The following is a 22179-nucleotide window of genomic DNA, read 5'->3' on the forward strand; positions in this document are numbered from 1 at the left end:
AATGGCTATCTTCGATTATTGATTATCGTTCCGCATTTTCCAAAATCTTGAACTGAATCTTGGCAATTTTTCGTGACTTCTTCACGACCATGATACATGAATTTCTTAAATTGAACTTTTTGAGTCAAACACGTACACATATGATAAAATGAATGTCACCATCGTGTTCTACGCCTCAAATTACCTATAAAACATGTGTCACAGGCTGCGAATATCAGTTTTGATTTTCGGGGATATGTGCCTACCCGGTTGACCTGACCTTGACCCTGACCTATGCTTGACTGACCCCTATATGGAGCTGACACTCTTGTAGGCCTTATAAGATGGATTGTGCACCGTTTTGACAGAGTTTATGGCGAGAGGCGCCCATTGCGAAGTCCTGAAGTCCATGCTACTGAAAGCCCGATTTCAGGTGTTTGACCTGACCTTGACCCGACCTGTGACCTCAAAATTCAACTTTAAAGTATTCATCTGAAGCGTCTCGTCGCGCCCTTTCGTTTGCCGCCTCGTGCGTTTCGCTGCGCCTATTGGTTCTCGAGTTATCGGCTGGGGCGTTTAACGCCCCCCCCCCCTCCAGCAAACGGTGGGTGGCGAAATACCCCAGCAACTGTCGGGTTAAAAATGCAGAGCAGAATCCTATCTGGGGGGGGGGGGGTGGCAACCTCTCCCCATGAGCGGGCGAGGGTTAATAATTAGGCACATTCAAGGCACCTGGCACAGCACTAAACGTGCTGTGTCATCGTGCTGTCGTTTACGTGTTGACATACAGTAATTGTATTTCGTATAACTTAGACAGATAAAATATTATGTACCTTTTGTATTTGCAGTGGCATTTCTGCCCTTATCTAAAATTACAAAATAACTAAACATGTAAACTTCAAAGGCTACATAAAAGTCTTCCAAGCGTACCTGAAAACATCTCGGAACTACACACAAAAATTACAGTATGAAGAGCTTCAGCTATTCTCGTTTAGGCATTCATTACACACCCATAACAATCTAACGAAGGTATCCACTACCCGATCTTCCTTGGTTGAAGAAACAAACTATATCGAAGACAAGCTATCACAATACATCACAATTCACAAAATTTCAATTTCGTCACTCCTTTCAGCCAGCTCGTATTCCGTGCATGCAACCAGTCAACAAACTAATAACACCCACGGACACTCTTAAGCTTAGGTGCAAAACAAACAAAAATACAATATTAACAACACAGTGATATATTGTAAATCATTACGCTAATTTTATCCGAAGTTTCCCTGGAAGGGGTATCCGAAATTGGAACCGGTCTGTTGGTTAGACACTGCGCCGGTATTTGAAGCCGACTGTTGTCCGAAGAAACCCGACGAGCTCTGGTGACTAGTGAACGCCTGGTTTTGACTCTGAGCGAGGCCTTGCGTAGAACCCTGCACGGGAGAAAATAGGTTAAATTCCTGTTTCTAAACCTAGAAGGCGAACTCCAGATTTCCATACACACACAAATCACAGATTTGCAGATTGAAAGGCATTTACAACGAATTGATTAGCGTTAAGCGACGGATATTTGAGACACCAGATACCTTTTATTTATGGAAGCTTTCAAAAGATTCTGATGAGCCATAGATATAAAATTCCTTTATATCGAAAAAGAAGAGATAATTATGCTGTTCGGTCCCCTTAATAATAACACAATTTTCAATGGTGAAACTTCAAAATCGCTGAAATAGTACAACTTATCTCATATTTCCTTTAGGCATCACTTTCCTTCCCTTCCCTTCTCTCCTTTGTTATCCTTTCGTTTCCGGAGTGCGCCACTCTTACCCCTGCGACGGACGATTGTTGAACGATCTGCGAGCTGCCGCCGCCAGGGAATTGCTGGCTGCCAGAGGTCAGCGTCCCCTGCGCCGAGCCCGTGGCCTGATTGGGTCGCAGAAAGCCGAACGGTGCCGCCGCTGCCGCCGATAGAAGGCAGAGCAAGATGGCGGCCGCTCTCATACCGGACCCTGCTGGGGCTGCAAGAAACGGGTGAGAGCAAGACACTGCGAAACACAAATACAGAAATATGATGTCATGCTACCTATAGGTTCTGAGGCTATTTTTTTTTTCTCTTCGTTCATTATCTGGACCAGGAGGGGCAGGAAAAGAAACAATTAGGTACTGATGAGTACCTACATTTAATTTAGTGCTTTGTTTTGCCTGCAGATAGTTTGAGCAATTATTAGATAGGTACAATACGAATTGACTCCTTGCATAAAGATAACTGACACTTGAAAGAATAATCTTAAGTAGCTCTACAAATCATGCCTTTCCTTTATGTAATCAACAATCAGTCGTATCAGTCGTAGGCATAAACCAGTTTCCCCTCAAATTCTCAGTTTTAACCATTTATCTAGAAAAATAATGCAAGTTACTAAGTAGGCACGATTAGGCAGCAGCTGCTGCACATATCTAAATCGAATAATGAAAACCGCAAAAATATAAGTTTAAGAATCAGTATCGGTTTGCAAAATATAGGTACCTAAGTAACATAAAAACTAACGTAAAAATGTAACTGTTTCCTTCTCGACCTGCCACTTGCCTGGGCCTACGGGCGAAGAGTTCAGCTGCCCGGCGCACGCTCACCAGTCACCGGACGCTCTGATATTAGTCCCTCACAGTACCTACAACTAGGAAATGCCACCGGTGGCACCGCACGGGCCGCTTTTATAAGCTCCGGCGGACCGTAGCGACAATGAGAACTCGACCAAAGTATTGCCCAATTTCAACCAGTTTCTACAAAAACAACCTAGTGCTTTCGTTAGATCGACGCAGTACGTTATCGAGCTGGGGATACGGTTGCGAAATGTTTTAAGCTCTATCTTGTAGTTGTATCTTGACAATTGGTGATTAGATGTGCAGGTATGCCTGTTTTGTAGGTAAATTTGGAACAAAGCCATATCCGGTTGAAGGGACCTGCGGCTGCGAATCCATCAAAGACTGCTCAATTTTGCATAATAAGAGCTCACGATCGGTTGGGCTCTTGCGCCATTGTGATTTAAGAGACACCTAGTCACTTTGCAAACTTATCGTTCTTGTAGAAATGGAAGGCTCTGTTCACATTCAAACGGAAATCAAAGGGAAAATAAAAAGTCCTCTAAATAAAATAAAATCAAAATGTCATTTTGCATGCAAAACAATGAAGAACTCGTCTGCTTACATGAGTAAAATACGGATGCACGGCCAGCCCGCCCTGTTCCTACACAGACTGCAAACAGTCATCACTGCCTTTGTTATACGCAGCACCTTTCACCGGGCAGATTTCCCGACCGGTGGCCGGCTCCCGAAGCGGATCTCCAACCTCTTCGTCATCCTCACCCTCCAGCCGAGCTCGCCCTCTCGAGTCGAGCACGCCCCTCGCACGACCTCCCAGTCTCTCCGCGCCTGTTCTCCACCGTCAGCCCGGGGCGGCGGTGGGTGCAGGGATTCCCAGCTCTCTGAGGCGCGCCCGGCCGGGCCCAGGCGAGCTGAGAGGGATAAAAGGTCTCCGTGGGAGGCAGATGGCCGCAGAGATAGCGGGTCGGCGGCACGGACCACTTCTTCACTGTGAGTACAGACGGGGTGCAGGAGAGAGCTAGGAGGAGGAGTGTAGCGTGTTTGTGTGCGTCTGTGTGTTTGAAGAGTTGCTGCGGTGTTGCGATTACAGCTGTTGTGGCTCTTTGCTGCACCGTGCGCCTTGTGTTTTTATGCCCATATGCTAAACAGAAGCCTTGGAAATCCTTTCACTTCAGTCGTTCCACACAAGGCATCCTGATCTTACTGTTCAGGAAGTTCAATTTGAAATGCTGCTCTATTTTGGCACTTCCTATCACTATCAATACTCTCTTTTCGTATAGCTCAACTTTCACTATAAAGCTCCCTTCACTATACAGCTTCTCGTTATTCTATCGCAGCTCCATTCACTATTAAGATTCAAGATTGTCGTTACTGTCCTTTCGCACTTCGAATCACTATGAAGATTCTCCCACTTCGCAGCTCCATGCACTATAATGATGACGTCATCCTTCTTTTGGTGCTTCCTCCACTATAAAACATTTTCGTTAACTCTCCTGCCGCAGCTCCCTTCACTATGAATATTCTCTCATTTGGCAGCTCCCTCCACTATGAAGACCGCCGTTGTCCTTCTCGCCGTGCTGTCGACGGCCGCGGCTGTGCCGTTTGGTTTCTTCCGACCCGGAGGATACAACCAGGGCGGGTCCGCCACCGGAAACGCCGCAGGCAATGTCGTCAGTGGCAGCAGCTCGGGACCCTATCAGAACTCACAGATCACACAAGTCAGCGCCCAGGCGCAGGTAAGCCCTATAAGATTTATCAATTTCTTGGTAACCCAAGTCAGTCATTGTTGGTACGCATGGCGCTGTTTATATGTGTTATTCTTAATAGGTACATAAATAATGCTTGAAATAGGTTACCTACAAATATCCGCTCCATATTTATTTGTAATATATACCTAATATTATATTGCTTAGTGTAAAAATTATTTTACTTCCATATTTGTTCATTACTTTGAGTCCAAAGTCGAACACGTTAGAAACAGTACTCAAGCACATTCCTCTTCCGTATTAACACCCACACATTTACCCGCAGGGCTCCGTTCGAGGAAACGGCTACAGCAACAATCAGGCCACCGCCTCCAACATCGGGATCTCTAGTCCGTTCGGCAACCAGCAATTCTCCAACACGAACGCAGTCTCAAACCAGGGCTCGTTCGGCGGCGGCTTCAACAGGCCATACCGCCGCAACCACTTCGGCAACTTCTACGGCTAGACGAGCGCCAAGGGATGTTGAGGAGAGGGTTTCAGCGATGTGGAGATATCTGGGAGCGACAGCACGTGTTGAAGATGTGATTGGCGGAGCGGTCTTGTGCTGATTTTAAGACTCATTTGAGAAGAGATGTGATACACTAGGTTGGATGTGGCCATCGCGTCTAGACAATTGTTTCTCGCATTTTCTTCTCGTCCCTGCTGTGCCATGACTTTTTACGATATTATACTGCTGTTAAACATTTACTTTTGTCAACTGCTATCCAGCGCACACATGTTCCAAACGCTGCTGCTATCCAAAACGTGATATAATAAAGATTTTCGGAATGACTCATCAACTTCATCATGGTGTTGGATGCAATAATGGGTTAAGTGCACGAAGGGTGGTTATTGCACGTGTGCGTTAATGCAAGAGTGAAACAAGTGCATAAACACACGGGTGCAAATTGCAATAATCGTCCACAATAATCCCTAGCTGTCTGTCTGTCTTCCTCTCTCTCTTTCTTTCTCTCTCTCTCTCTCTCTCTCTCTCTCTCTCTCTCTCTCTCTCTCTCTCTCTCTCTCTCTCTCTTTCTCTCTCTTTCTCTCTCTCAATCCCATAGTTTCAGTCATCGCAGAGAAATACCAAAGGCAAAAACAAACTCAAACACCCCATGCAGGGCCTGCGGGGAACCCAGCGCGACTATTTATTCAGCCACCTCACTGGAAACACATCGGGGAATACCAAGAACCCGCGACGGCCAAACAAGCATCAATTTCACCAGTCACCGAGCCCAGACAGGGTCCGATTCAGACCGGTCCCCGCTGCGAGTCACCTCTAAATGAATAAGGTCAGCACTGAGAAGGGAGGATCTAGGGGAATTTCCGCGCCAGCGATAAATTGGACGTCATGAGACAGCGCATGCTGATATTTAGCTACCGTGAGCTACATGACAAGTCTTTTTAACAGTTAACCAAACTTGTCACGTCTTGTGACTCGCGTTGAAATACACAGAAAGCATTAGGTGGCTAAATCACAAACAAGAATCAGATTACAAAAGATATCGTGACTTCTATGCTTACCAAACATCTGTATATAACCGGGGGGTTTCTGGTCCGTCAACATTATAACAGCAATCAGCGTAAGCCTACATTATGTTGTGATTTGCTGATTTCTTTTTCTGGGTTTGGTTGAAAATAAATAACTGAAAGCAAAGGCTATTCCATCCGTTTATTTGTTAAACATTTGTTACAATCACCCAGAGATCGCAGCGCAATAGCCTAGGCTCCTCGGTTATCATATAATATTTCCCTCATTATCGCGTTTAAATTATATCAGAAGCGGTTAGACCCAAGCGCAAACAATCGTATAAACAGCACCCGGCCGAAGCTAGGCCAGTTGGCTGACGCTTAGTTCAGCATCTTAGCTCAATCTGCACGGCCACTTTCCACCCTCACTGCCGTCAGCACTGTCGGAAGAGTCGCGGCGGCGGCGGCGGCGGCGCTCCTCTTCCTCTGCTTGATGCTTGTCAGCGTGTTTGTCACACGGTTTCTTGAAGCCAGAACCGTTTTGTCGGTGTTTTAATTCGGAGCGATTTATGGAACTATTGTCTCCTGCTAGACTGCCCACAATGCGCTTGACGGTGTCCATTGTTTAAAATCTGTTGAGGACAGTTGAAGGTGAGGCTCGTAGCACCAAAAGTGATGGAAGGTCGCTTCCTCTTCAAGCTGCACGTCCTCCAAAATCGATCTTCAAACGTCTATCGCTCTCACAGGTCCGGGTAGCTGGCAAGTCACGTGTCGGCATCTGGTCACAATTCACTCCTTGTCACAGTCTGAGACAGTGTGGCTACACGGGCCGTGTCATAGTCTGACACGGGCCGTGGCAGAGCCGAGTCTCTGGAGCACTTCACACCACCTCTGCCCGCGGTCCGGTCCCAACAGTTACCTACTCATAGTCGCGGCGAGCGGCAGCCCAGACGGCACAGTGGGTTGAGTTGTAAATATACAGATCACTCCCTGCAATGTTAGTTTAGTAAGAGACGGGGGAACTACCCTCCGGGTGCAGGGAGAGAGAGAGAGAGAGAGAGAGAGAGAGAGAGAGAGAGAGAGAGAGAGAGAGAGAGAGAGAGAGAGAGAGAGAGAGAGAGAGAGAGAGAGAGAGAGAGAGAGAGAGAGAGAGAGAGAGAGATAGAGATAGAGATAGAGATAGAGATAGTGATAGAGCTAGAATCGTTAAAAAAATAAAAGACGAATTAAGAGGCGTGAACCTTTATTTGTATAAAAATCATGGGTGACAATTGGCCCTGCAACTTCACTCGATATGCCTAACATAGCAACACAACAACAACTTAAATGCAAGAACAAACAAACGGTAATGTAAAAACAAACAACTATTCACTCGTGCACGGACCAGCCCAAGGTCAACGCCAACTGATAGAATGAACTGGCATGTCAACTTACACGTACAACTCTGCACTGAGAAATTTTGGAACCATCATCAGATGAGGATAGGGACAGCTCGATGTAACGTCTCTGTTTTTAGCGGCGAAAAAATGTGACACATGAATCCACAAGACATTATTTTTAACAGCTCGACGCAGATTTAAACAATGTGTGACTTTTTTAACTTGACTGCCAGACCTTTGCCATTCACACATATGAAGGTGATGGAGACGCAACGATGTAATTCTATGTAATGCCCCAATGAAATACACCTTTTTGCACTCAAAATAGGCATCTTTTCATTCAATTTCGGCGAATTGCATTCAATTTTAGCGATCTCTCATTTGCTTCGAATAGAGAGATCGCTAAAATTGAATGCAATTCGCCGAAATTGAATGAAAAGATGCCTATTTTGAGTGCAAAAAGGTGTATTACAATAACACAGTCATCAGTCCACGACCATCACTTTATATTAGAAATACTGGCCACTCGGAAACTGCTGGCTCTGATACTGCCGCTGGAAATCCGACTGGAAGTTAGGCTGGTAATTCGGCTGGTAATTCGGCTGGTAGCTCGGCTGGTAGTTCTGCTGGTAATTCGGCTGGTAGTTAGGCTGGTAATTCGGCTGATAATTCGGCTGGAAGCTCGGCTGGTACGGCTGCTGGTAGTTGGGCTGGTACGGCTGCTGACCCAGCGCGGCCAGCAGTCCGCCGTCGCGGGTCTGCTGGTCGGAGACGGCGCTGGTGCTGGAGAGCTGCTGGTTTCCCAGCAGTCCCGACGCGGACGACTGGGAGGCGCTGGCCGAGTTGGAGCTGATGGCGCCGCCGCCGCTGGTCGATCCCTGCAGCCGGACAGAGGACACCGTCAGACACGGCGGGAGGGGCGCGGGGAACGCACGAATACCCTTAAAAGGCACGTCTACTTTGACCTGCTCGATTTCTAATTGATTCACGGTATTCACAAACTTTTTCTCCTGTCGTATATGGTACAAATTACAGTTCAAGTTAGCTTGGCAAGGTTATGTAGAATAGATTCCCCAACTTGTGTCAGATACACCCTCTACCAAAGACCGAATCCCGTCTCACCCCGGCCTGGGCGCCGACTTGGACGATCTGCGAGCTCTGCAGGGGCCCTCCGCTGGACCCGGAGACCACGTTACCGGCGGCAGACCCGGAGGCCTGGCTGGGGGTCTGTGTCAGACCGCTGAGAAAGTCCAGCGGAGCGGCCGAGGCCAGCGACAGGGCGCACAGCAGCGGGACGGCCGTCAGGGGACGCATGGTGGGCGCTGAAAACGGGGAACGGGGGGTTCAGAGGCCTGCATTGATGTGTCTCAAAACACGAGTTATAGGTATCTGACAACCTTTATTTGCTATGGTTTTTATTGTGTTGATGAAAATAGAAAGTTCGCGTATCTGTCGTATCTCATTATGCAATAGTTGATGTTGTATATTTATGACGAGCAAATATTATCGACAATGAAAAATAGGAAGACTAAAACCTAAACGTAACCAAAACTTACCAAAAGCAGATCTTGTTAGATCCTCACACCTTGAAGCTGGAATGTGCTCTGCGTTGTCCGGACTGCTCGAGTGTTTTATACAGCGCGTGCGAGCTTTGGAGTACGGAATTCCCCCGCGTATATCGTGACGTAGGGCATCACCCGGCTGTATGCGAGAAGCTCCTCACGTAGTTAGAGATGTGAATGGACCACCGGTGAACCTCCGCCCGACACAGCTTGGGGAGTTAACGGAGCCAAACACAGGAGTACTACGAAATGAAAGCTGGAATTAGTAGCTGAATGGGAGATGACCCAGGTGACTTAAGACCCATCCAAGACTCAAGTCACTTGTTTCGTAGCGGACTCTGCACACTACATAGACACTCAGATAGATGCATGTGCATGATCCGGTGCGACACGATATGCCTAACAACTGGCAACCAGTCAACTCAACATCTTCAATTAGTCTTTTCACCAACCTTTCACCAGTGCTTGGCTGTAGAGATAGGTACCTGGTACACGTCTATTTTTTTTCGTCCGCTAACATTGTTCAAGACTGTTAATTGCAAATTAATTCTCGCCAGTCTCTCATCTACCGTGGGAGTGGGATGCTTTATCATAAAATAACCTTGTCTCTAATGCCTTCGCTGTTATTGCGTTGCGGTACTCTCTCCCGCTCTTTCTCTTCTCTTTCTCTCTCTCTCTCTCTCTCTCTCTCTCTCTCTCTCTCTCTCTCTCTCTCTCTCTCGTGTGCTCTCTTCCTTCTTCTCTTCTTCAGTTTCTCAGAAAGTCTTGAAAACATCCAGTCACGCTCTGTTTTTGTTCGACACCCCACCCGGTTCATTCTTATGACTCTCCGGAGTTTCCTAAGCCCGCAACGCTTAACTACGAAGCCCGATTTCTATTCGTAGTACTATGACCATCTTATACAGCGCGTGCCGACGGGCGGGGGGTTTGTCGTCGGTCCGTGCACACCTCTAACCAGCGTGCGGACTTCCTCGAAACCACAGCCAAACCTAAAGCCCGGCGCAGTGCGCACGCTACACGGGGAATTCCGACCTTCAGCGTTGATGATATGCTGTATAAAACCGAGGACCGGTCTGAACAGCTTAGATCATAGTCCACGTCGTTAGGGGAAGGACCTCAAGCAGCCAATAACAGTAAGCTTAGAATAATATATCTAGAAATAATGTTCAAATAAAACTGTCTGTTTTGCAGTATTCTAAGCGATTTACTTAAAGCATAGCAGCTATTTATTTGCCTCGTTACGCTTTATGAATTATGTTGGCTAAACTCATCAACAACTGCTATTTGCAATGTTTCTACTTGCGCTATTTTGATAGATATCTAATGTATGTGCGCTGCAAAACAGCTCTTTTTAACGGCACTTATCGATAACCTGCCTCGATATAGGTATGTTCAGTCTCACTCATCCCTCCTGTGTTCAGCTCTCACCCCGTCTCTGACCCCCCCCCCCCATTGTTCCCCGTTTTCAGCGCCCACCATGCGTCCCCTGCTGGCCGTCCCCCTGATGTGCGCCCTGTCGCTGGCCTCGGCCGCTCCGCTGGACTTTCTCAGCGGTCTGACGCAGACCCCCAGCCAGGCCTCCGGGTCTGCCGCCGGTACCGTGGTCTCCGGGTCCAGCGGAGGGCCCCTGCAGAGCTCGCAGATCGTCCAAGTCGGCGCCCAGGCCGGGGTGAGAGACCAGCGGGCGGTCTTTGGTTAGGCTATCAAGCTATCAGCCGAAAGTTGGGAATCTCTTCTACATAACCTTTCCAAGCTACCTTGAACTGTAATTTGTACGATAACAGACGATGTAAGACCCTGTAAATTGCGTGATTTGATTAGTTCTAAAGGAGGACAAAGTAAGTGTGAATACGAAACGTATTCGTGTGTTCCCCGCGCCCCTCCCGCCGTGTCTGACGGTGTCCTCTGTCCGGCTGCAGGGATCGACCAGCGGCGGTGGCGCCATCAGCTCCAACTCGGCCAGCGCCTCCCAGTCGTCCGCGTCGGGACTGCTGGGAAACCAGCAGCTCTCCAGCACCAGCGCTGTCTCCGACCAGCAGATTCGCGACGGCGGACTGCTGGCCGCGCTGGGTCAGCGGCCGTACCAGCCCAGCTTCCAACAGCCGTACCAGACCAGCTTCCAGCAGCCGTACCAGCCGAGTTTCCAGCCGAATTATCAGCCGAATTACCAGCCGAATTACCAGCCGAATTACCAGCCTAAATTCCAGTCAAATTTCCAGCCCAATTACCAGCGCCGGCAGTACCCGAGCAAAGTGCTCTTCTAGTCAGTGACCCTTGGAATTGGCACAACTGATTAACTATGACCAAATGACGATGAAAGGTGATGCCTTTATGTGATTTGAGAGGAACGTGCCGATGTAATTTTATAGAATCACGTACACTCAGGGAGGCATTTGGCGTAGCTAAGCTATGCTGTTTTTGCTGTCAGCACCCCGTAGGTAATGCTGTAGACCACAATTATAAAAGAGACGTGAACTGTTTTGCTTGTCACATTTAGCCATCGCATTGAGCTATGCGAAACGTGGGCTTGAAGTCCTCATTGTGTATGTGCAATTTACAGTCTGTCTTAAAAGTACCGCGCAAAGTGACGGTGGATCCATCATGCCTGACCGAGGAAGGGCCTACTAAATTTGAGTCACTAAAGCAATTAACATCCTCGTCCATTCCCTAGGTCAATTGGTTCGGTGACTTTCAAATTATAGCAGCCCCTTCTTCAGTCAGGCTTGGTGGATCCACCGTCACTTTGCGCGGTACTTTTAAGACAGACTGTACATGTTCCGTATCGGTGAAGGTAAAAATAAACGTTAAACGTGAACACATTCGCCATATGGGTCGTCTTCATTCTTTTAGTAAGCGTTATTCAACAGGGCTGGAGATCGCTTTCAAAATCAGGAGGAGCTCCAGTTTGCAAGGCTCCTACTCCTACGTTTCGTAACAGAGATGTCGGTAAAACTCTTGTACTTTCTTGCTCCAAGTGGGTAGATAATAGACGTTTTCACGACAGTCAACTGGTACACATTTGGTGCAGATTAGGTGCAGATTTGGTGCAAATTAGGTCAAATTAGGTGCATTCGCCAGATAGCCCGTCGTGAAAACGGCTATTATCAGCCAAGTTTCTCTTTTCTTTCTTACCTTCTTTCTCCAGCAGAAGTTCGAAGGTACTCGATAAGCTGTTATGCGTCCTCATTTAGAAAGTAAATGCAATCGTAAGGGTTCCACGCTAAGCTGTCTGTGACTCACATTGCAGTCAATTGGACTGTGATCGCCACGCCCGGCGTGTGGATTGTCCATGATGGTAACGCATACATACATACAAGGAAGCCCAGGAGCGCGCTCGTCTGATGTGTAGGGGTAAATGCGGTCTGCATCTTCCCCTACAGAAAACTACCAATGCTGACATTTAACCCGCGCCCCACTGGGGTCTGCGTAAAATGCGCCCTACAGGGGGGGGGGGGCTCTTCATAGCCCACCTCCTAACTCCGAAACTACTTGGCCGATCGTCAAAATTCAAACGGCGTCTGATAGCCCCGGAAAAGTTGTCGAGCGAAACCTAATTTTATTGACCTCGAGGTCGCCGATGACGTCACAGGTCAGGTCAAAGTAAAAATTATCAATGTTTGGCTTGTTCACATTTTGGGCTCTGGCCGCCGGCTTACAAGTCAGATTAGGCCCATTTTTGGCTTCCACACTCGTGAACAGATGCATTAGATACCCTGAGGGTACCAAACCTGTACTTTGATTTTCAGGTCAGGGTCAGGTCATCACAGGTCACGGAAATCTTATATCATGTAGGTTTCGGTCACGTGACACATGTTTATGATCCATTTAGGCCATAGATTTCGAATGTGATGTCGTTTATGTCATTCGAGATCATTTTGAGTTGAATTTAGCTTAGGTCAGGCCAAAAAAGTCAGGTCAGGTCAGATCAAAAAAGCTCAAATTTTTCAGTTAAAATTTTTCAGCAAAAAAGGTTACTATCGGATGCAGTTTGAGCTCAGAAACACGATGAGGATATTTATATTGGTGCAAGATGTCAAATACGTACGAAAAATTGATTTGAAAAAATTAGAATTGTTAATTTTTTGCTATAATGCTTATAACTTGGCCATTTTTGAAGATATCTGGCTAAAACTTGCTTAAGTAAGTCATAAGCATGTGTTCTATCACATATATTCCGATCATTGCGAAAATTAGAAAAAAATTGAATAAGATAAAAATATAAATTTTGAAATTTAATACATATACCTAATATTCAAAATGCTCGAAATTTCGAAAATCCGAGATACCAGTTTGATAGCACAGTTTATTCTGAGTCCTATCATGCAAAGAAATTGGATGTAAGTTAAAAACTGAGCTCTTGGGAGCGATTGCCGTGGTTAAATGTTTTGCGTCGAAATCGGCCGAACATGACGTCACTCTGACGTGATTTCCAGCCGACCTATGTTAGCTACGAAATTCGTATTTTGATGCAAGGTGTCAAATCGATGCAGCCGAAGGTACTGAAAGTTTGGCGTCGATTCGTCAAGCGGTTGGAGAGTTATTGCAGAAAAACGGAAGGGGCTATAGCCCCCCACCTCAGTGGAGCGCGGGCTTAAGTGTCATTTATGATTTTTGAGAAAAGGGGGACAAAGACACCCCATGTAATTTTAGCTAATGAGTAGTTGTCAACTAGTTTTTCTTGAACCCCGTCCCATAAGTTTCCAGCAGATCACTTCGTGGAAACGTTCGAGGTGATCCCCTCCAAACGGCCGACACAGACCACAAAGTGGTGCTTCTCCCCTGCTGCTCCCGTGTAAGGATAGCTGGCGGCAACAGCAGAGACAAAGGAACTGGAGGAAAGCAGCCCAAAATTGAGCGCTCCCAGAGAATACCTCGAAGTTATATGCTACCTGAATTTAGGCTACGCCCGTCAAGGTGATACCTATCAGGTCTCAGGAGTACTTAGTTATAAAACCGTTTTCGAAGACGGTTGTGAGTACAACTGACAAGGATGAATAATACAATTTTGTTCATTTCTGAAGAAAACCGAAAAACACAGACCTAGCAAACGCTGTCGAAGCGAAGATTGCACGAGCACGTCAACCCCTTAGCGGTTTTCTGAACATCGTGAGTTCGACTGATGACCAAATGCAATAGCGATCCCAGTAATTACGAATGAAATGGCTTTGATCTCTGCACACAAAAAATTACCATCACCATGATATTTTCCCAAGGGAACACATCAGACACCACCCACACTCCCTCCCTTCCTCTGTACTCCATCCCCCACTGCTCTCCCCTTCCCATGCTCGTCCGTCGGGGGACGGTTCACCTGAGGACTGTTCAAAGCTTTACCTGTAGTCGGGCCGGGCCGGACCGGGCCGAGGCGGACCACACCGGACCACACGGGACCAGGTGTGGTCCTCTGGTCCCTCCCGACCCGCGGGGTACGTACGAGCGCCTCCCAGCGTCAGGGATTCCCAGCCATTCGCATAGTTTGTCGGCCGAGTCGCATAGTAAACCGTGTGTAAACTCTAAAGCACCACTGGAAGTGGCCGGGAATTTCTTGTAGGCGATGTGATGCATCGGAAAATACGAACATTTAGGGCGTGCTCAGAATAGAATTGGGAGATGAGTTATGTCGAGAAGCTCATGAGATGCATTGGTGATGATGTGGCGTGGGGCATTGCGTGATTGAAAAGCGTTACGGTTGTGCCGAAAACGAGCAGCGAAAGCGAGCAATATGCCGTAAGGAGGACAACAAACTTGGCGTGCAGGCTGGTAGTTGTGAGGCATTGCTGCCAGGTAGCAAAACGTGAGAGATAAGAAGTGTGCTCATAAAACCTCGAAGAGTCAGTTGCACCTGAAAACATCTGTGCACCATGTTTTTACTAAATAGTCTCACCGTTCACGTTCAGATCGGAACTAGAGGCTCAGGAAAACCGAATGAAAGCTTCCAACCGTTTTCGATCCAAATCCAACCCAAAATGAAACCATTTTGCTTATGTAAAACTGCAACCAAGCGGAACTACATGCAAACGATTTGCTATTCACACTTATTTGCAATCAAATGAATACGATGGCGCTGCCGAGGAATTGAGATGGGGAATATACACTAAACAGTCCTCCCCACACCATGCCCTGCCTTCCCCCGGCCCACTCCCATTCCCCCATGACCTCAGCCTTGCTCGCTCTGAGGCTATTTAATAACTCCCCCGAGGCGACAGGCATATCTCTGCAGACCTAACCACAGACTCCCACGAGGAGCCTCTGACTCAGCCGGGCCTATAAAGACACGGGGAGCGGAGCCGGAGTGCACTGTCTTCAGAGGTGTCTGCCGGTCCACACTTCCCCCTCAGCTGGTAAGTGAAGAAGAGAGGCGTTTAGATAGAGTCATGCTTAAGGATGCAGCGTTTGTGTGATATGTTCAACTGCATAGACCATTATATACCACAGGTATGTAGTGGTCTATGGTTCAAGGATACGATAAGTTTGCTAATAAGAAGTACTGATTAAACGGGATAAGATTTTCAAGTCATTTGCTTACGTTCCATTGGTCTGGTGATTTGTATGTAAGCTGAGGTGTTGTTGGAAAAGGTATAATTGTTTCATTGAGTTCCAGGCTCTGCTGTAGCTTCGTTAGTGGTTACTCATTTCCTCTATGCCAGCAGGCTAATAAGCGTAGTAACTTTACCTATGTTGTTGACCGTTTGATAAACGTGTTCGAAAAATATCACTTATAATATAACGCTTTTGTCAGTCGCGTCATCGGGTCTCCAGTAGCGTTCATACACATATCAACAATGTAAAATAGGCGCAGAGATCTCGCCTCTCCTCGCCACTAACTAGCACCCATCTCTGCCGTATTCCAGCTCTCTCACCATGCGGACGGCGTGTCTGGTGCTCTGCCTGGCAGTGGCCGCCTCGGCGGACCCCCAGTTCTTCAACAGGTTCAGAGGAGGCAGCCAGGCCACCGGCGGCGCCAGCGCCAACGTCATCTCGGGCAGCAGCTCGGGACTGTTCCAAAACAGCCGCGTCACACAGCTCTCCGCCGTAGCTGGGGTGAGTTGAGGTCAACGGGGGTCAGTAAAGGTCAACGGGGGTCAGTAAAGGTCAACGGGGGTCAGAAAAGGTCAACGGGGGATAAATAAAGGCTGGCAGGGGTCAGTAAACGTCACCCGGGGATAAGTAAAGGTCTCCAGGGGTCAGTAAACGTCAACGGGGTCAGTGTGGGGTTAGTTGGAGTCAGTAAAGGTTACTTGGGCTCAGTGTGGATCAGCGAAGGTCACCTGGGGCCAGTAAAAAGTCAACTGAGGTCAGTGTGGGGAGTAAAAGTCGTTTGGGATCAGCGTGGGCCCAAGAATATTAGAATACTAAATCTCAACGCTAAAGCATTCTCCTAGCCCGGCGGCAAAAGTTGAGCAGAAACTAACTATTCTATCACTTGCCATGACAAAATCCAAATCCAGCAATGGTCTCACTGTTCCTTTGTTCTGTATTTCAGGGTACTGCACGAGGTAATGCCATTAGCACAAACTCGGCCAGCGCCACCAACTTCGGCACCTCGGGACTCTTTGGCAACACTGACTTCTCAAACACCCAGGCGGTCTCCAACCAGCAGTCCTTCGGAGGAGGCGGGTTCGGAGGCGGGTTCGGAGGCGGGTTCGGAGGCAGCAGGGGAGGCAGCTTCAGGAGGCCCTCCCGACGCCGCGGAAGCAGGCCGAATCGTATCTTTGGATGAGTGATAAATTTCGGTGATGTTTGAGGTCTCTTACATTGTGTCTGTATTGCGGGAGAGGGTTTGGAGCAGCCGGTGATTGAAGGGAGAGACAGACATATGTTTGGCGAAGGCATTGGTATCGTGGTGTTCTTGTTGAACTGGGCATTGGAATGTTAATTGTTCTCAAGACTGAGTATTGACCATGGCTGCATCGCTGGTATCATTTTGCACTATTCAATAAAAGTTACATTCTCTACCCAACAGAGTTTCTACAATACAATCATTATTTACGAAAACGAGACTAAAAATGGCCGGAAAATCCTTATCAAACTTCTTTGCTATGCCGGACTTCCCCGTAACATTCAGCGTGGCTGTGGGTGGGTTATTGTGTAGATAGTTGAATTGCCGATGACCTTGCGAAGGAAATGCCTCATTAAAACCGGACGCACGCCTTAGATAGTCTGTTCGTAACTGCCCTGGGTCACGTTATGCGCTATTAGAATCCAAAGTCACGGATAGGCCTGGCAGCTTGTATGATGCCTACATATGTAGTAATGTACCTACATATACGGGTGCTCATCCAGTAGGTAGCTTATACCACTGATACCGATATCAACTGCTTCACTCAAAAGAACACATGTCTCCGACTTTTGAAAGAGAGAAATGTTCGAGAAAGGCATGGGAGAACAGTTGCCTGGCCTATGAACTTTGGCACACGCTATGGGTCAGTAATTTATAGCTCATGTTAATTGTTCATAGTTTGGTCAGCAGCTAGCAATTCGTAAGGCAGTTTTTCTTTTCGAACATGACGGAATCACTGGACCAAAACCTAGGTAGGAGCTGAAACAAAACTATCCGGACAACTGTATACCGTACGGACTAAGAACTTTATTCACATCACCATATTAGCATATAGTCAAGATAAAACTGCAAAGCACTTGCCATGCATCCATCATTCACAATCATACACACCGATCCTTCCCTTCCCCACGCCACCCAAACACACTCGCTCGTCGGGCGGGTTCGCTGGCCACCGTGCACATCTCTGCCAGGTAATTCAGCATAGCCTCGGGGCAGCGGTCCCGCTGACTCTTCCGGTGCTGGGTGGAAAACCCAGACCGCGTGCTAGCGCGTAAACAAGAAGGGTGCCCGTCCACTGCCGCCGGGTCACGCCGAGGGCCAACGCACTTCTTTGTTGTCCTCCAGACATGTGAGACGAGTGTGAGAGCTTCAGTGGGGGAGGGTGGAAATTCCCATGCGAGCTCGAGGCGAAACGGAGGCGTTCAGGGGAGTCAGATTGCAGAAATGGCTAGGTGCGTTTTGCAAGGGATTGTGTTCAGCTCCTAACGCATTAGCTTTCTAAAACAAATTGAAATTCAGACCGATAACATTTACGAGTAGGTACGTCCCCATGTGCTCAAATGACCAAAATGAGCATGTCTTGTACCTAGTTGATCAAGTTTAATTTCTCGTCAGAAATAAGCGTGTTCACGTTAGTCCTTTCCGTCCGTTGACCGTATAAAGTCAAAAGACGCCCACTGCTCCTGACTGTAGTTGGTTCGTTACCGCAGGCAATTCATTAAAAGCAACCGAAGAAGTAGCGGGTCAAACTGGACTATCGGCTATTCCAGCACAAAAATCGGGATGTAGAGTCCGAGCACAAGAAAGGGGGTGTTTTGCCAAATGAAAAATATGTGATTTGTGTTCATTTCATTTTTATTATAGATATATAAATCTCCTGATTGCTTAATAATTCAAATATAACCAATCCATTTTCGACGCAATATCACAAAAAGTCTCACTTGTCTCCGTTTCCGCTCCCCAGTCCTACCCTACATAATCCACCCCGGCCCACGGACAACCACCCCACCCTCCCCTCCCTTCCCCCCGGCCGGCCAACCGACCCCACTCCTCGGGACGGCACGTAGCCCGGGGCGGTAGCCAGCTGAACTGATAAAAGGGGACGAGGCACAAACAACCCGTCAGGTGATCGCAGTCGAGACAGAACGCACGGCACGCACGCACGCACGCACAGGTAAGACTGCGAGGGGCTGGGAGGATTTACCATGGCTGGTGATTGGGTTGGGACTTACGTGAAGTGTTAACATTGCTGTTTCAATGTTGCTGTAGGTATCCTTGCTTCCCTTCAATGCTGCTGTAAAGTAGACATTTTGTCCACACAAATATTTGCCTATTTACATGTAGGTAGGCAACTTTTTGCTCAGTCGTTTCCAGTTGACTAAAGGCTAAAACATCGTGATGTACTTTAAACTCCGTGAAAATAGCAAGTTAAAACACCGACAAAGTGTCTTAACATCGCCCGTCTATCCGCAGCCCTTCGACCACGATGCGTTCTGTTGCGATCGTCCTGCTGTTGGCGGCCGCGGCGGCCGGCCGCCCGTCCCGCCTGAACCTGTTCGGGGGCTCGTTCGGTCACCACCAGTTCCAGAGCCCCGCCGGCCAGGCCACCGGCAGTGCCGGCGGCACAGTCACCACTGGTGTCAGCAACACGCCGCTGGGCAGCACCAGCATCACCAACGTGGGCGCGTCGGCCGGGGTGAGTGGTGCCATCACCAGTCAGCGGGAGGGGGCAGTTGAGAGGGGCGGCAGGGGCTTTATTTTAGAGCAATAGAAACGCAAATATGTGATATCCTTGCGCGAATAGGCAACTTGATCAAAGATATAAAGTTGAGGCTAACTCGCATTGAAGCCCTCTTTTTTTGGCAGCAATATCGGCTGTATTCAGTATTGTATTGTAACCGCAGGTGGTTTGAAATAGACAAACACTACTCGTATTGAACATTCATGAACGATCCACATTCTCAAACTGCGTATCGAATATCGATTACTATATTCTTTTTGATTTAATAAGTGCATTATGGATGTAACAGCATTTGTGGTCAAAGCGTGTAATTGTAATCCGTAAAATATGCCCGTAAAACTGGCATGCAAAAAAACACCGCCAGTCTTTTTGGAATTTATCATCTCTTCGCTTCCGATCTGCTGATGCTGAACAACGAACGGCCAAAGTATCTCGGAACGGACCCACCGCCACCAGCCGCTGACCCCCCTCCCCCTCCCGCAGGGCTCTGCCGGCGGCGGTAACGCAGTGAGCACGAACACTGCCACGGCCACTCACGTAGGAACCAGCGGCGTCTTCGGTAACACCCAGGGCAGCAACGTGAACGCCGTATCCAACCAGCACACCTTCGGCAGCGCCGGATCCAACCTGCACGGCACCTTCGGCGGCTTCGGCTTCGGGAAGTAGGCTTGAAGGTGTTGGAAAGGATCGAAACTGCCCGGCGCGTTTGACTTTGAGACTCTTGTCGCCATTGAGAAACTCCAGCTTGCCCGGCGCCTTCAGATTTGTGAAGGAGACTTGGTCGTCATTGCGGGTTGATTTTGTTTGAGCTCAGGGACCGTTTGATGCGACTTGCGCTTCGGGGAAAAAGACGTCAATTTCCATTGGGGGCTGATTTTAATTCAGGGGCCGCTTGGCGCGACTTCGGTAAGCGGCGGACTTAGGACAATGTGCCGATAAATGTAAAACGGTACGGGTAATGAGGGCAGGACGTTTTATATTTTTAGACTAGAATGATGCGCGAGTGCTGAAAAGGTGTGAACTGTGAATGATTCTTCGGTTGGTGACTACAAAATGATTTGATAACTTCTGTTTTCATTTTCGAAATAACTGGTTTGACGAGCCAACTGGGACCTGGGAACACTCTAGGTAGTCTCTACCCTAGCCATTAGTCTTTAAAGGCTAAGAATCACTACGCTTAACTATTAAAGAAAATAAATCCATTTGATGCGAAGATTAGGAATCCATGGGTATTACGTAATTATTGGGTGCGTAACAAAATGAGCAACGATAAACGTATAAAAATACATCGTAAACCAATTACCTAAAGAGACGCAATCATGAATCACTCAGGAGGATTAAGTATCTAGACAAATGATTTACCAGGTTTTAAACCAAGGAACGTTAAAATCGAGGCTCTGTACCCTGTTCTGCCGAAAAATTACGGACTAGTCTAGCTCATGCGTCGGCAGAGGTGTATGAGCGAGACTAATGAGGTGCTTATCAGGGCTGCAGAGTTGGAGTTCGAGTCTGAGTTGGAGTCGTCGGAGTCGATTTCGGAGACTTATGCCGGAGTTTGAGTCACCGAAAATCTCTCGACCCTTCAGCCCTGGCGGTCAGTTTAAGCTGGAAGGGAATTAATTAATACCTACATACAGACTACTCAGACTAGGGTGGAAGGTTCCCCGACTTCAAATATCGTCTTATTGCTGCGTATATTTTGTAACGCTTCACGGGTGCTATTCATTACGTTTCTTACCATTCACGAGAAACTGGCAGGAAATTTGTAATAGCTGGTGGGAATGAGTTCACCATAGCACGGGACTTGCTACCTAGAAATTACTCTTGTAGTAAAGCTGACGTTTGGTATCCTTGGATGCGTTGAAGAACAAGTTAAATTGGCCAGCCGCACGTCAATACCAGAGACTACGTTGCATCGTTCCTTCAGCGTATCATCTGCATCATGATGACAAAGTAGGTGAGCACGAAGCTGAGCACGGACAGCAGGGCCTCCTTCCTGACGGTGAACACGCCGCAGACGTGCAGCGTCAGCGGGCCGCGCGTCTGCTCGAGCAGCGCGCCCAGCCGGCGCCGCTGGGCGGCCCCCCGCGCCGCCGGCCAGCACTGCTTGGCCAGCGCGCTGTGCAGCTCCTGGGAGCGCTCCAGCAGGCCGCTGCCAGACACGTTGACGGTGAGCAGGCAGACGAACCAGTACACCATGACCAGCGAGAGGCCGGCCACGTCCACCGACAGGCCGCGGCGGCCAGAGAGGTGGCCGGCGCCCACGTAGCCGGCCAGCAGCAGGATGGCGGCCACGGCGGCGTGCAGGCCGAGCAGGGGGGCGCCGAACACGGACACGGTCTCCGAGACGAGCAGGAACACCCGCCGGTACCGCTCCGAGAGGCGCTGCAGCCGCACGGCTGGGTCAGAGGCGGTGAACGGAGAGGGGTGGGTCAGGGAGTCAGAGACTGCCTCAACGGTGGGGGAGGCAACATCCCGTCTTGGCTCGATATCCTCATGAGAGGAATTCGCTATTCCGTTTTCAATCACCGAGACGGCATTCGCCATCCAGGCTTTCTTGGCCCTGGAAATCGTCATCAGTTTCTCCGTCACTGATTTGATGTTGTCATCCACGGAACCTTCCTCGACTCCAGCTCTTCTTTCAGAGGCACTTCGCGACTTCACCACAGTCAACGACGTAGATTCCTCGTCCTCCAGACCACAAATACAGAGTATCTCGCGTCGCAGCAGGCACAGGTTTGCAGTTGCCGATTCCGTCAGAATAATCACCAGAAGTGTAAACGTCAGCAGCGCGGACTGCTGGATCAAAGTGAAGGCCAGCTGCAGGACGTAAACGAGCACGAAGCCAGCACCGTCTCGCATCGTCTCTGGAACCCACATGGGAAAGGCGAGACGCGGATAGCCAAACTCTATCCTGGACATGGCAACAGAGAAGAAAACCAAGAAGGCCACACACGCCATGCAAGGGAACGCCACGAGGAAGTGAAAACCTGTGACGTCTTCCGGCTTGAAGATCTCCCTCTGGTTCTCCAGCCACTCGACTCGACGAAGGAGGTTGTGGATGTTTTTGCGGCGCCACACGAGCCAAACCACGAGTATGAGGGTGAGCATCATGCCAACCACACTCGTGATACTGAGAAGACTGTCG

General features: G+C 48.5%; 5 protein-coding genes and 1 long non-coding RNA gene across 7 annotated transcripts; 4 read left to right on the forward strand and 2 right to left on the reverse strand.

Annotated features, from left to right (window-relative positions):
- Positions 1 to 802: 802 nt before the first annotated feature.
- On the reverse strand, positions 803 to 2554 carry LOC122384628. Its single transcript, XR_006257072.1, has 2 exons — positions 1804 to 2554; positions 803 to 1409 (listed from the first exon to the last, which is right to left on the reverse strand). It is a non-coding gene; the product is annotated as an uncharacterized LOC122384628 (long non-coding RNA).
- A 242-nt stretch (positions 2555 to 2796) lies between these two features.
- On the forward strand, positions 2797 to 5115 carry LOC122384624. The gene is made up of 3 exons (XM_043372222.1): positions 2797 to 3564; positions 4111 to 4310; positions 4606 to 5115. Exons 1-3 carry the CDS (start codon positions 3519 to 3521, stop codon positions 4783 to 4785), a joined length of 426 nt encoding a protein of 141 aa, XP_043228157.1. The 5' UTR covers positions 2797 to 3518; the 3' UTR covers positions 4786 to 5115.
- A 1900-nt stretch (positions 5116 to 7015) lies between these two features.
- LOC122384622 (enhanced filamentous growth protein-like) lies at positions 7016 to 8831 on the reverse strand. The gene is made up of 4 exons (XM_043372220.1): positions 8725 to 8831; positions 8291 to 8490; positions 7649 to 8046; positions 7016 to 7477 (listed from the first exon to the last, which is right to left on the reverse strand). The coding sequence occupies exons 2-3, from the start codon at positions 8480 to 8482 to the stop codon at positions 7678 to 7680; spliced, it is 561 nt and encodes a 186-aa protein (XP_043228155.1). The 5' UTR covers positions 8483 to 8490; positions 8725 to 8831; the 3' UTR covers positions 7016 to 7477; positions 7649 to 7677.
- A 1003-nt stretch (positions 8832 to 9834) lies between these two features.
- LOC122384623 (enhanced filamentous growth protein 1-like) lies at positions 9835 to 11323 on the forward strand. The gene is made up of 3 exons (XM_043372221.1): positions 9835 to 9863; positions 10200 to 10399; positions 10650 to 11323. Exons 2-3 carry the CDS (start codon positions 10208 to 10210, stop codon positions 10992 to 10994), a joined length of 537 nt encoding a protein of 178 aa, XP_043228156.1. The 5' UTR covers positions 9835 to 9863; positions 10200 to 10207; the 3' UTR covers positions 10995 to 11323.
- A 3612-nt stretch (positions 11324 to 14935) lies between these two features.
- LOC122384626 (glycine, alanine and asparagine-rich protein-like) lies at positions 14936 to 16694 on the forward strand. Its single transcript, XM_043372223.1, has 3 exons — positions 14936 to 15071; positions 15582 to 15771; positions 16214 to 16694. Exons 2-3 carry the CDS (start codon positions 15592 to 15594, stop codon positions 16448 to 16450), a joined length of 417 nt encoding a protein of 138 aa, XP_043228158.1. The 5' UTR covers positions 14936 to 15071; positions 15582 to 15591; the 3' UTR covers positions 16451 to 16694.
- Positions 16695 to 18159: 1465 nt separating this feature from the next.
- LOC122384627 (uncharacterized transmembrane protein DDB_G0289901-like) lies at positions 18160 to 20096 on the forward strand. 2 transcript variants are annotated; one of them, XM_043372224.1, is made up of 3 exons: positions 18160 to 18464; positions 18764 to 18986; positions 19515 to 20096. In XM_043372224.1, exons 2-3 carry the CDS (start codon positions 18777 to 18779, stop codon positions 19695 to 19697), a joined length of 393 nt encoding a protein of 130 aa, XP_043228159.1. In that variant the 5' UTR covers positions 18160 to 18464; positions 18764 to 18776; the 3' UTR covers positions 19698 to 20096. The 2 variants fall into 2 exon arrangements, with proteins under 2 accessions (XP_043228159.1, XP_043228160.1); XM_043372225.1 differs by having other exon boundaries at positions 18411 to 18457; positions 18761 to 18986.
- The last annotated feature ends 2083 nt before the right edge of the window (positions 20097 to 22179 follow it).

This window comes from Amphibalanus amphitrite, unplaced genomic scaffold, assembly GCF_019059575.1.
Source record: "Amphibalanus amphitrite isolate SeventyFive unplaced genomic scaffold, NRLGWU_Aamphi_draft 000194F_arrow, whole genome shotgun sequence".
Classification (NCBI taxonomy): domain Eukaryota; kingdom Metazoa; phylum Arthropoda; class Thecostraca; order Balanomorpha; family Balanidae; genus Amphibalanus; species Amphibalanus amphitrite.